The sequence below is a fragment of the Anopheles nili genome, chromosome 3 (genome assembly GCF_943737925.1).
Source record: "Anopheles nili chromosome 3, idAnoNiliSN_F5_01, whole genome shotgun sequence".
NCBI classification, from domain to species: domain Eukaryota; kingdom Metazoa; phylum Arthropoda; class Insecta; order Diptera; family Culicidae; genus Anopheles; species Anopheles nili.
The window spans coordinates 61,827,885-61,841,557 of record NC_071292.1 but is presented as its reverse complement, the minus strand read 5'-3'; the positions used below and the strand labels follow the sequence as shown (position 1 = coordinate 61,841,557).

The 13,673-nt window shown below is 48.9% G+C and overlaps 1 protein-coding gene across 1 annotated transcript in view; it reads right to left on the bottom strand.

Moving 5' to 3' along the window:
* The window catches only part of LOC128724766 (sodium-coupled monocarboxylate transporter 1), a 34,022-nt gene that overhangs the window by 7,131 nt on the left and 13,218 nt on the right, over nucleotides 1-13,673 (bottom strand). The window contains exons 5-8 of the mRNA XM_053818487.1: nucleotides 12,605-12,720; nucleotides 10,554-10,717; nucleotides 9,419-9,614; nucleotides 5,067-5,189 (exon numbers count right to left, since the gene is read on the bottom strand). Of these exons, the coding sequence (XP_053674462.1) occupies nucleotides 5,067-5,189; nucleotides 9,419-9,614; nucleotides 10,554-10,717; nucleotides 12,605-12,720 (599 nt within the window). The remainder of the gene's footprint in view (nucleotides 1-5,066; nucleotides 5,190-9,418; nucleotides 9,615-10,553; nucleotides 10,718-12,604; nucleotides 12,721-13,673) is intronic.

Genomic DNA, 13,673 nt, shown 5'->3' with positions numbered 1-13,673 from the left:
TATCGGCGCGACGAGAGAAAAGCAGTGGCCGCCGCTGGTATAGCATTACAGTTATTATTTACCTTTTTCGGAGCGCCAGAACCGGGCGACTTCGAATTCTTCCGCCCTATTCACATCACGACATCGGAAAGGAAACGTCGGCCACACCTGGGTGAGCGATTGGGGGTTCCCGGGAAATGGAATATTAGGATCATAATCCACCCGGACCCGGTCGGGCGGGACGACGCTCGGGATGTTTCTCTTTCGGTTCATTGACAGAACTTCGTCTTTAGTTCCGGCTCATTGACTTTGGTTCCCGCTTCCTTTTCCTTTTTTTTATTAGTTATCATAACACACTCCAACCGGGCGGAGGCACACTCTTCCATATGGCACACGATAGCACACACCACCGCACGAGTAGGAAATCTTATTCCAGCCAATAACCGTGGCAGAATACTGAATGTATTTATTCCACTGTCATGGCTCATTGCTCACGTGCACATGCCGAGCAGCGAACTCGGTCGGCTCGATCGGGCAGCTCGAGCTGCCAGGAAGCGCTCAAACACGTACTAGGATAAACATGATGGCCCAGCGCACTGCGGGGCACAGGTGGTTGTGCTCGACAGAATGCTCCCTCCCACGCTCGTTGGGAAAACATTCGAGAGGCACTGTTGGACGGGCGACGGGCACACTCGGAGGACTAAATCGGAAATCGTACTGCAAGCAATGAAACGAGATTGCAATACTCCTGAATTGGGCCGTGTGGGATTCTTCGACAGGATCGAGGCATTATGCAACGGGAGAGAATATTTCGAGGCTCAGTTAAGAAGCGACTAGAGACTCTGATTGGAGAAGTTCAGGAACATCTACCCAAGCATCGGATGGGATGGATGGGAACGTTCGTCGAAAAAGCTGTCAATTATTCGAACGGGCTTATTCGATTTGAAATTGGCTTGATGAGCTTTAAGGTAGCAAATTGCGTTTGCGTTCCCGAACAAACGAATAATGATCAAGACGATTATGTGCGGAAGCTTTGCTATTGCAAATTACTCTCTGTCATTCGCTAACGCATTGCACAATCAGATATCAGATTGCATGAAAGCAGTACACAACAGTTTTGATCGACGAATTAAAATTATAATCGATTTACGACTGGGTAAATCGGTGGCCAATTAAACTATGACCAGTATCATCAAAGCAAGACAAACTCGGTCGGCAAACGTTCACCACCGGTGGATCGTTTTACGGCGTAGCATTAAAAATTGAAATAATATTTCCACTAACGACTTTGCGCGTCACGAAGCCTCTCACGAGGGCGTGTTTACACACCGAGGCCAGAGTGCCCGCCTCCACAAACACAAACGGAAACAGAACTTCATTGGAGAACCTCCCTCGATCTCTCGGTGCCACACGGTGACGGAAACGTTCCAAGAAAACACAAATTAAATAGCATTTTCCGCATCCGTGTTGTCATGAATTTCAAAACAAACCAATAACGACTGGTACCGTGAGGCCGGCTGCGAAAGGAAGCAATCCCGGTCAGGCACGTTGTCTCACGCGCCTCCAATGCGCGTTGTCTTGCAGACAGCCATCGGGACTGGTGGCACACTTTCTTGCCACCGAAGACGACGACTACGCCGACGGCGATGGAGGTCTTCTCCCCATTTTGCGCACACCTGTCCCGCAGGCAGGCAGGCGCTTCAAACCAACGAGAATATAATTCATCGCTGCGCGGTGAAAGCAAACAAACGCGTAACGGGCACGTGATCGTGGCAGCGAATCGAAGGGACAAATCTAGACAAATCGCTCGAACGACGGTTGCGGTTGGGCTGGCGCTTTCCCGCGTACTCGCGTGAGATGAAATTTCAAACAGGTTAAAGGTGAAATCGAGCGAAAATCCAATTACATCCGATTCAGCGCGCGCCACCGATGGCACCAAACCGTGCAGCCAAAACATCCTCCCAACCATAAAAGGCCGTCGAAACCCACGGCCAAATATCCTTCAATTAGCCAACCAGGCGTCTCCATCGGTCGGTTGGTCGGACCGGACCTGCACCGAGATGGCGAGGAGTTTCTTTTTTTTTTTGTGTGTGTGTGCAGGTTTTGGAAGCGATCGCACCGAAAACGGGCCCACTACACATAAAACCCCCGGAAAAAGCCGAACGAACCGTGCCAAGAACGTGCTCGGTTGACCGGAATCAAACTTGGCCGATTGCCGATAACGCTCGGAGTGTGGCGCTCAAAAAAAAATCCAATTTTTAAAAACAACAGGATTAATCTTTCTCACCGTCACCGTCACGAGTCGCATCGGATGGTGGGAGCTATCAGCGTGAAGTGTTTCTATATTACCGGTCCTTTGTTTAAGTACTGCAGCCATCGAGTACTGCATCCGGGAGGGTCCCGCACGGACTCTTACGTCAAATGGGGCGGGAAAAATTCGAGATTTTATAGCTTTCCATTAGTCGGGCGGGTCCGAAAGGGCCGAAGCAAACTGCTCCAAGCCCAAAAAAAAAACCGAGAGTGGGTGTTTGGGCCACAACCTGCCTCTAGCTCAAACAATAAAACAAAATAACGCTCTCCCCTCGCAAACAAACAAAAAAAAGAAACACGACACAAACGCCATTCGAATCGAATCTGGCGGAAACGTCCCAAAAACGGGGGAGAGCGCAAAACAACAACAAAAAAACCGCCACCGACTGTTGTGATCCTGGCCGTCATCTCTTATGCTTGCGCGAATTCAGGACACCGAGCTGCTACAATTGGAGTGAAATCACCAACCTCCCGTTCGCCGGCCACAATCACACCTCCACTGGCACCAAGCATCGCTAGGCAAACGCTAGATAAGGCGAGACAGATAGGTCTCCCTTCGGTCAGATTGCAATTCTGGTGCATCCTACCGCACCGGGTTGGACCTCTCCCGACACACTCACTTCTTTCACCACGAACTCGAGCCGGCGAAAAGCTGTTTCGATCAACATCGCGCGCATTTGGCGGAACTGTTTCCGCCACCTCGAACTGTGGGCGTAAAAATACAGCGAAACAAAAAAAAACGAACCTTCTGCCAAACAAACCCGGTGGCCCGACTTCTAGCCCGCCGGAACGATGGGCTCTTTCCGGTTTCAAATCTTCAGCGCCATTGCTTCACGACAGCCGGGCGGCGATTGTGCAGCGGTTATCTCGTTTATAGATTTCGATATTTTCCGATGCATTTCATTTTTGCCACCCTGCCCCCCAGCGTATCGAAGCGTGGTGTGGCTGGAGACAAAAAGGGGGATGCATTTTTTTTCTCTCTCTCTATTTTGTTTCGTTACTCGCCTTTGCTAGCAACGGTTTTGGATACTTTTGCGCATGCAGTGCTTTGGGTTTTGCACCACTGCGATCCACAATTCCCATTGTCGAACGATTGGGGCTGGAATGGGACGCCATGAACAAAAAAAAAACGCCATATTCGATACCAACCCGGCCGTCCTGCTAGCGCCAGAAAAATATGGTCTCTCGTTGCTTCAGAAACGCACACTGGTGAGGAATTAATTTTTAGCACATGGCATTAGGGCTAACTACTAGCCGGCGATTGGGCATACTTACAAAACCTTCGCCACGGAAAAAAAAAACACACACACTCGCACTCCATGCAACACACTATCACTTTGGGGTGATTGGAAAACGCATGCCACGGCAGCAAATAAAAAAACAGAAGAACTCAAATCGAACCACTCGGCCACCCGACCTATCGGGAAATCGTTCGATTGTAAGCCATCCGTTTTCGGTTGTCAAAAACGCTCGCGTAGCAAAACAATCCCCAAAACATCCTTCTTCGGTGCCTTGCTGTTTTTTTTGTTTGCCAGTAATGAACTATCTTTCCGCACTAGCTCTCTCTCTCTATCTTTTTTGTGTCAGTTTTTGCCACTCCGCAGCTCGATGAAATATGCCACCGCAAGCAGAAAAAAAAAAACACCAACCAACCACCCGGACACCAGATGACCCCCGGATAAGATGGATGAGATTAGAAGTAAAAACGTAACCGAACGGGCAAAACCAAACTCAAGACGAACGTTGTGCGGTCGGTGGGCCTCGTTCGGTTGGGGTAACAGGCCATAAATTACCCATCGGGTGAAGGAACGAACCCAAACGAACCACCTCCACAAGGGGTTCGATCGGCTGAAAGGTGAGTGGGTCATAACCGCTTGACATCAGTGTGGCCCAGGGTGGCCCCGGGGTTGTGATTGCGCGTGTTTGGTGGGGGTGTTTAATCTCACCGGCACTCCGGCGGAATCCGGAGAAGGAGTGTCAAACTGTAATTCGACTAGTGCAGGGGGGAATCGATAAACACGGACACTATTTCCTCGTAGTGCGTGCGTGCGTGTGTTGTCAGACGAAATGAAAAATACACCCGACCCAAGGAGGTTGACCCAAATTTTGACACACGATTTTACGACGGTCACCATGGATGGATGGATGGAGAACAAAATGTAGCTGCCGGGAAGGATTCGGTTACCGCACTTGACTGCAATCAATTCACTGACTTCCGTCATCCGTAGCATTCCGACACATTCGCTTCGTCACTTCGTCGGAAAGCTTTCATAGGGGTGTTATTCTCGCTTTGCAATTTCGTTGAAAAATTCACCCTTCATGATGCCGGCCCAGTTTTTAAGCAATCTAGTTTTACTAGGAAACCCAAAAAATAATACCAACTAGATTTGCACAAACCTTCCGGCAACTGCGGGTTACATGCGTGCTAGAGCTTTGCCGTGAAAGCATCCGAATTGTGTTCCGGTCAGTTCCGATCGCATGAACGACCCTATGACGATCCACCCTTTTTTTTTGGGCCTGATACACATTTCACAACACTCAATTCATCGGATGTCCATGTCGAAAACCCCGACTAATTCATTTCTGTTACCACAGAAAAAAAAAACCGTACACTGAGGCTTGAATTCAATTTGCTGTCTAACAACCATCACACCAGTTGAGCACCGAAACCGCACGTAAAAAGCGTACGCCGATCCGTACGCCCCCACCAAAAAGCGAGTGTGCATCAACATGTGAAGAGGTCATAATCATACACGAAATAAACGCCATCCACTTACCCCAAGGACATCCACTTGGCGTACAGTGCCCCCTTGCCGTCCGGTATCTTCATCTTCATCCCGCTGACAAGCAGATCCTCGCATGTGACGGCCGCCAGCGAGTTCAGGGCCGCGGCAACAGTACTGTAAGAAGGGGATAGAAAGAAAGAAACAGTGAATATGTGAGCGTCATACGCGTGGGTGGTGAAAGCGTGTCCTAGCAACGTGTGGGAGTACATTTGCCAAAATCTAACACCTCCACCCCCAGAAGCGGACCGTTCTCGCGGTCGCATATCACCGCCGGCCGCAGTCTTAATTGTACTCGAAATTGCTTCAATGTGAGGCACTTAATTGGAACCAAATTCGTGCCGAGGAGCGCTTGCAGCCCCAAGGGGATCGTACATCGTCGTCCTCGTCGTGTTTCTTCCGTTGAGCCCTGGGCCCGGTCTCGAGCACTCGGGCGGAATTTTCCGAGAAAACCCCGCACGGAGCGAAATACGAATGTAATTATTATAACAACATAAAAGACAAGGCGCTAGTGGTCGAACTTCGGTGCGCCGTCACAAGCGGCATTCGTGCGGGTGCGCCAACGTGATAATGCGAAAAGGAAGTTTCACGAGCAGTCACATCCGGGAAACGGCCTCCGGACTGGTTTGCCAAAGCGGCAGGACGCGAGGTGACGGAATGCCTCGGTCTCGCACGGTTCTCAGCTAAATGATGCACCGAAAAGACCCTGCGGCTTCTAATGCCCGCTCCAGCTCGCGTCTCCGAAGTGGCAGCCCTCTGACGACGACGCCAGCAACGACGACCGAGAAGACGAATTTTATTATAATGTTAATTTTATTCCACCATCAAGTAGTGGGCGAAACGGCACCGGCTCGGCCGATGAACATTGCGATCCTTCCCGACGAGGCGGAAGCTTAGAAACGGCGACAGACGTGAACGCTAAGTCACCGGAAGAACTTGAGAGGTTCATTCTGCAAGTTCGTGTTTTGACAATCAAATTTGAAGTCGTCATGCAGCAAACTTTCGTCGGTTCTGTCGGGAAGCCTGAGAAATAACCCGTGAATGTGCTGCTCGTTCTCTTCTTTTTTTTTCTCGACATGCCGAGAAACGAACCGAGATGCGCAAAGAATGAAGCAAACGACACTTTTTTCCAGCACTTGAAGCATCTTCATTCTATCTTTGCTAATGAGTTTTTTTTTGACATTTTTTGTCTGATAGCTTGCCTTACAAATGGCCGAAAGTCTAGTTTTTGTAATAATATGCAACGGAATATTTGTCCGAACACAAATGCCCATTAAATAAACACACCAGACATCAGTAAATAATTACTATTTCGGTGGCTGTAAAACGCGTCTATGCCTTCGATTGGAAAACTCCACAAAACGTCGGTTTCATTCGTTTTTATCCCACATAAATTTGATCCCGCCATCACAGCGCGTAAATCCCACGCTATAAATTTAAACATTTCTTCCCACTTTGACATGGCGTTCACTTCCAGAGGCTACTCGGATTCCGCCAAAAAAAAAAGGCCGCCTCTTTTTCATCCGTATTTAAAACCGATAAAAGAAATAAAAAATCACCCCCCACAACAGAAGCTTTTATTACGGCGAGCAGCTTTATTTTCTTCATTTTTTTTTACGCTACGTGAGAAGGGCAACGCAAAGTTAATTCCAATCTCCCGGAAAGCGGTACCGTGAGCCTGGCCTTTGAGTGGGGCAGCAAACACTTGAACTAGAGAATAAAAATCACCCCTCCCACACACACACACACAAACACAATCACTAACGCCGGTGCACGCAGCAAAAATGCTTAATTGCTGCGGGAAATTTTATTTTGCGCGCGTCTCGAAATCAATCCAAATTAACAGCCGTAAACGAAAGTCGGCCACGAAAGCCCCCCCGGAGCTCGGCCGTCTGTTCGACCGAAACCAGCCGGACTATTTGCCCACATCATTACAACCCGAAGGAGCGGCACAAAAGCAACAACTAAGGGACGGCACCAAAAAAAAACGCATTAAAGCTCAAGGCAAAAAGGAAAAGTTAATGGAAATAGAAGAAGAAGGAAAAAAACATCTGGAACGGTTCGGCCGCCACCGACGGGAGAAAAACGGCCGTCATACTTTTATGGATGATCGTAAAGTTGATTAATCGGGTCTATTAAAAACTTATCAAACCTTCCCGGGCCCACCTTCGGACGGGTCTAAGCCCGGTGCCCGGTAGAACCCACGGGGAAAAGTTCTCGGCAGCGTCCATCAAACGAGCATCCGCCAAGATTAGTGTCTCAATCTACAGATGCCGTTGGGGGGAAAAAAAAAATGAGCCACAGCCTCTAACCTCTCGGCGCCACATTCCACCGGTCCACGGTTCGGGGGTAACCGGGTGATGGTCTGACCCGCACCAAAAAGCATCCCGATGGGCCGCGGGAAACCGGGGCTTAACAGAGATGATTAGTGTTCGACCATCAGCAACTAATGTTGGGCCTTTTTAGGCTACAGCGTCTGCTGCCAAAAGCTTCGCTCTCAGCGGCAGATACATTTACGCACCACGCGGGCTGCCCCGAATGGCCACCCGGTTGGGGTTGGGTGACTTGGAGCGTGATTTAATGCGGCTCATTATCGATATTCGTCAATATCAGCCAGAAGAGATATTTACCCGCAAGCTAACGAGGAGAAAAGTGAGCCTAGATTTCGACCGCAAGAATGCAGGGTAAATTAATTGCACACTTTGGCAACGCTCAAGGCGAAAATGGAGCATGGGATGAATGCCCGGGAGCGCCGTCGTAAGCCAATTCAGGTGATTAACACAACCAGCTTTAACCGAACGAAAAGTTGATTGATTCCAAAAGTTCTGAGGCCTTAAAGGGACAAAAAAGAGTTGACGGTTGCTTCAGCTCGTGGTCCAAAGTTTCCCACCAAACTCCCAAACTTCCACACGCATGTGAAAGATAACTTCCGCTTCCCCAGATCAAAGATCAAAGCACCAACAGCAAAGCAGTTACAAACCAGGAATTTGTGCGGTTTAAGAAAGCTTTCGACGGGCTCAAAAAGAAGGCACCCCACCTCTCCCCATTAATGCGCCAGTCGAGCAGATGATTCGAACTGACAAAGTTTTACGAACGTACGCGTAGCCCAAACCGGCTGAATCATTTCGTAATTGGTTGTGGAAAATCAGCAAAATCACGTTCAAAATACTCACACCTCATTCGGCAAACGTCGTACACCTGCTATCGGAGGAGGTTCCCAAGCACATTCGCTTCAACCATGCGTAGAGTTTAATTAAATTAATTCCTGATCCAATCATCCGCGTCTGGTGAGCGGGCTGCTGCTACAGGCTACAGGCGCTTCTTCGGCTACCACATGAAATCTAGCTCGCAAACAGGCATGTCTTTTGCCAGGCAGCAAAACCATCACCACGTGTGCGTGCGTTTGATTGTTATCACATTGCTGAAAGCCCACACACACAAGCAGGACCCTGCGGAAGTGCGGGTTGCTTTACATTAACCCGGAAAATTAACGAATCGATTTGGTAGCGCAACCGTTCGTCAACTGCCACTGACACGGCTGATCCGACCGACGATTTGTGCGACTGGTTGCGAACGGAATGCGCACCAACAATTCGTGGTATCAAACCGTACCGAGTCATTGCCCGACCCGGGAAGTTAAATTCCCAGCGTGCTGTAGCAGTGGGAACGCAACCGATACCGAATGCTCATCGCGCGGGCTGTAGAGAAAATTATCAAAGCTCAAATCAAATGCACACAGTGTCTCCCGGGACGCTGGATCGCACCGAAATAGAGCTTGCAGAAATTCAATTGACAAGCATTTTTCCTGCCATTCCACTCTAATTCTAATTAACCACAACCGCTTGTTGCCCTCAGGTAGCGGGTATCTGCCCGTGGAACCACAAGGCTCGTCAAATTCCTCGTTACCAATCTCAATTAACATTCCCAGCTCTCCTAAGGCCGATCGAGACCGATCGAGAATATACAACGTTTCCCGCACGGGCTCCTGCATTCCTGGTTCTATTTCGGGCGCATTACGAGCTTCAGCGGAAAAGCGAGAGCTCCGAAAGGGCAACTGCAATATCGCGAACGGGGAATCACAACGGATTGCAATTTAATGCCCAATTAGACAGCGGAAACATATTGATTCCCAAACAACTGCTAACCGACAACGGTACAGGTACAACCCGCCTAAATCTGATTAAAACTACTCACATTACACCCGTTACTGGTGCGGTGGAAATTACATTTTCAATTCGTTCAATTAGAAGCGCGAGCTCGTGTAAACACCAACCGCTTCATATCGCATTAACCCACGGCTTGGCCACTCAACCTCACGGCTCAAGGTTGAGGTATTCATTACTTACCCCAGGCTGGCGGCGAAAATGCCGGCCACGAATATGCCGGCCATGAATTTGATATGCCCAAACACATCCATCACGTAGAACGGCAGCAGTTGATCCTTGGCCGTGATCTGGCCCGCGGCCAGCGGGTCACAGTCGGAATAGTGGGCGAAAGTCATCAATCCCGTGTAGAAGTTCATCAAAAACACCGCAATCAATCCTGCGAACGAAAACGGTTATCGGAATGGACGGGCCCGAAATTGCCCCGAGAACGCGAAAAAAGAAAAACATCAAAATAAAACCGAAATCGCGCGAAGCGCGGAAATTAAAGTAAACGAAACGTGGACGGCAAAGCGAGGAGTAAGAATTGGGTGGATGCCTGCGGGGGGGCAGAAAAAAGAAAGAAAGCAAAACAAATATGCTCCCGTAGCGAGTTTCGATGCTGCAATCGAAAACATATCAATTAGATTGATTCATTCCCGTCGCCGGCGATTCCGCTGGGTTGCATCCGAAACTGCCACGATTAGTTTAGATTTGCTCGGGCGATCAGCGAAAACGAAAAAACAAAAAATAACAGGATTTGCTCGAGGGCAAAAACTAATGCATTTTGAAATGGTACCAACATTCAATTATCGTGCACAAACACGAACCACCCGGTTAACTGGATTGTGACGCCGTGTCGTGGGTTCGGTAATGAAAAAAGTCCAAATTGCGTCACGATCGAACTTCCTGTTTTTTTTTTGTTTTGCAGGCGTATTTCAAGCAGCAAATCGCCACCGGTACTGAACCGGTCCAGTTCCACAGTCCGGAGATAATTACTAACGGCGCACGTTTCCTCACAAATAAGCCACCGGGTGCGACCATTGTCGCGACACAAAATCACCCACGAACAACCTCAACCGACTCACGGATTGCACAAAAAAACAACCACGTGGAGGTAAAAACAGAGCCACACATCATCGTCGCAATGGCCGAAATGCTTCACGTGACTTCCCGGTGGCGCATAGTTGCACGCAGCAATCTCCACCGAAACGGTTCGGCAGCTCGAAACGGACAGCAACGGCAGGATGAAGAAGAGCAAAAAAAAAAAAGAACCACTCCACTCAGCCAACAATTCGCACACATCGTAAGCCGACACAACGAGCACCGGAACACTTACCGAGCAGGGAGAAGTAGAGTGCGAGTTTGGCCGTTTGCAGCGATTTTAATGACATGCATTTTTGAACGGACGCCTGATTGGTGCAGAACATCGAGGTCCAGTAGAAAAAGCCCCCGATGATGACGGAAAACACCGAGTGGCGTGTCGTCGGGTCGGGATCGAAGCTGCCGGTTCCGGTGACGGATTGGGTCGGTAGAAAATACAGCATCGGTGTGCGGAGAGTTTCACCGCAGTCACAATTCATCACCATATGGCGACCGTGGAGCGTAGTTCGTGTGAAAGTTTCACCAATCCATACCGAGCCATAGCCGAGGTTCATTTGGTTTGGTTCAGGGTTTTTTTTTGTTTCGTTTTTACCACACACACACACACACACACACACATTTTGTCGCAGAAGTTGCACGAAACGGGGGGTTGTTTTTCGGTTCGCAGCCAAAAACAACATTATCAATCGGTGGTACGAGCCGCATTTTGAAGCGAAGCGTCCGGAGAAGGAGTTTTTATATTTCACCGTGCGTGTTCCATCATCGATGAGCGGCAACCAGGTCGGGAAAATCACCACGGCCAAAAACCATTAAGTTTCCAGTGCGAGTAGGTGGCGTGAACATGAAAAGAAAGGAAATAAAACCAAAAATGCTACGATAAATAAACGACCGATATACATAACCGATCAGCACCAACCGAAAATGAGCTCAATCAAAAGCCCACAAAGCTCGCTTTCAGAATGGGATAAACTTTTTTTTCTCCCTCACATAAAACGATCCTCATATCACTCCTCAAAAAGCTCATCTCATCGTTACCGATCGATGATGATTGAATGGGCAGTACCTTTCGATTCAGAGATGCATGTAAAATGCATGCACGGGGGAGGTCAAACAAAGTGAGTAAATAAACGACCTATGGCGAAACCGGTGGCCATCGACCACAAAGCTCATGTTTTACCGTTTGCTCACGAGTTTCCAAACACCTGAGCCATCGGGCAAGTGCAGAGCAACCGGCGAAGACAATTCCCACAATAACCACGTTCTCTGTGCTTCTGTGAACCGGTTCCAGCATGGCTTCGATGTACTGAAAGCATTTTTATTCCTCTGCTGTGCTATTCTTTCCCAATCTTGAATCCCAAACACACGGCACATCATACAATTTTGTGCCCCGCTGCTCACCTCAAACCATGCACACCAAACCTGCTGAAGCTTCCGCTTGACCTTCCGATCATCTCACCCCCGGGGACTGTTTATCGTCGTTTCAATCGCGGGCACGACGAGTACACCGGCAAACGCGACGATGGAGGCGCATGGTTGTTCACACAAGCAAAAAAGCAAATTATGTGCATAATTAATATTTATGAACTTCAGCGCAGCATCGGGGTGGTTTCTTGGTCGCGAATGTCCCGAGAACGCTGGCGACAGCGACTATGAGGATGAAAATGACGGAACGCGATGCGCACCACGGGCTTGCGCCGGTGCTCACAAAATATGCGACCGAAGCAGGGCAACATCGAACTCACGGGGGAGAAAATATTAAATAAAAACATCCAAACGACAACAAAAGTGGAAAGACCGACTACGGCACGGTGATAACCTAGGGAGGAGGGGAGCAAGAGTGAATAAAAAACAACAATTGCTTGAATAAAACATAACCCATCCCGGGCCGCGTCAAGGGCACGTCGGAAACGGAAACCAGGTGATGATAAAATTTTCACCCAACTTGCAACCACCACAAGAAGAGTTCTCCCGCACGGAGAGTGCACAAGTGTCCGAAGATGGCGAGAGAACATTGTAATAAGTTAAAAACGGGTTCAACCATAGGTCGATCGTACCGGGATTGGCCGTGAGCTTCAATGTGGCATGAAAAAGTGTTCCAGCACCAACGTGCACTTTTGAAAATGTATACATCCCACACGCTGACCGAGGGTATATAGACAACAAGTGCTCTAACATCATAAAGTTTCTCTCTCTCTCTCTCTCTCTCTCTCTCTATCACTCTTAAGATACCGAATGCAAGCGAACGGAAGCTAGACAGCGTAGTTTTTAATTAATTGTGCAACCTACTTGAAAAATTCAATCCTTCCATGGTCCGACGCCCGGCTGAACACATCGGACAGTCCGGCCGAGTAGTGCGTACCGAGGGCAAGTATCAGCACCAGCGATAGCAACAGCACACATGCCTGCAGGGAAAGTGGAAGAAAATGAAGAAGAAAAAAAAACACCATTAGAAGAAAGTGAAAAGTGTAAATTCCGGTTATCTAGTGCACACGTTTGCACGCATTTAATTCTTCTTAAATTGTGATAAATAACCGAGAGTTCGCTCGAATGCCCAGCAACTCAACCGAACGCAGATTAACTAACGCAATCCGCTTTCCGCTTCATATTTACGGGTGCAAAGCAAAAAATAAACTGTTTCTCGTTGATAAGATCCACGAAACTGGCCGGGGGTTTTGCCGCATTCCGGCTCGTCAGCTCGCAAATAAGCTGTTCCGCCGCGCAATCCGACCAGAGTTTTGTCAACTCGATGGCAAACACTGACCAAGATGATAAATGATATCTCTCTGCTCTGCTCATAACCTGCCGCTTCTGTTTTCCTGCAGCACCACGCTTCCGAGTGGCCACCGTACCACACCGTGTCGGAAAATTGGAAAACCCAACCCAACCCAGCAGCAGCAGCAGCACCGCATTGTCCGACATTTTGCCACACAGCCTTTCGGCAGACGGAAGTGAAAGCATTCAATTAGGACAAGCACCCGGGGGGGCTTCCGGTTTTCCGGCCACCATTTCAACCCTCGCGTGATTCATCATACGCAGGCCTTCCGTTCATTCGGATGATGATAATGTCGGAAAAAGTGAAGTCCTGCTGGTGTCGCCGATTTTCGAGCGAAAGAAGCAAGACAAAAAAAAACATCAGAGCCCATTGACATTGGCCCCGCTACGGGGGCTATCCGTTCCGGATAAGGCCTATCTTTTTTTACTTCTTGCTGCTAGTCAGCTGGAACGCGAGCGGGAACGAACGCCGCCTGAAGCCCGTTTCCGACAGCGCACCAACCCCTTCCGGGTTTCTGCTTCACGCGGGTAACGGGGGCAAACAATAAAACTTTCTAAATCACGTTTCAATTTCGGTTTCGTC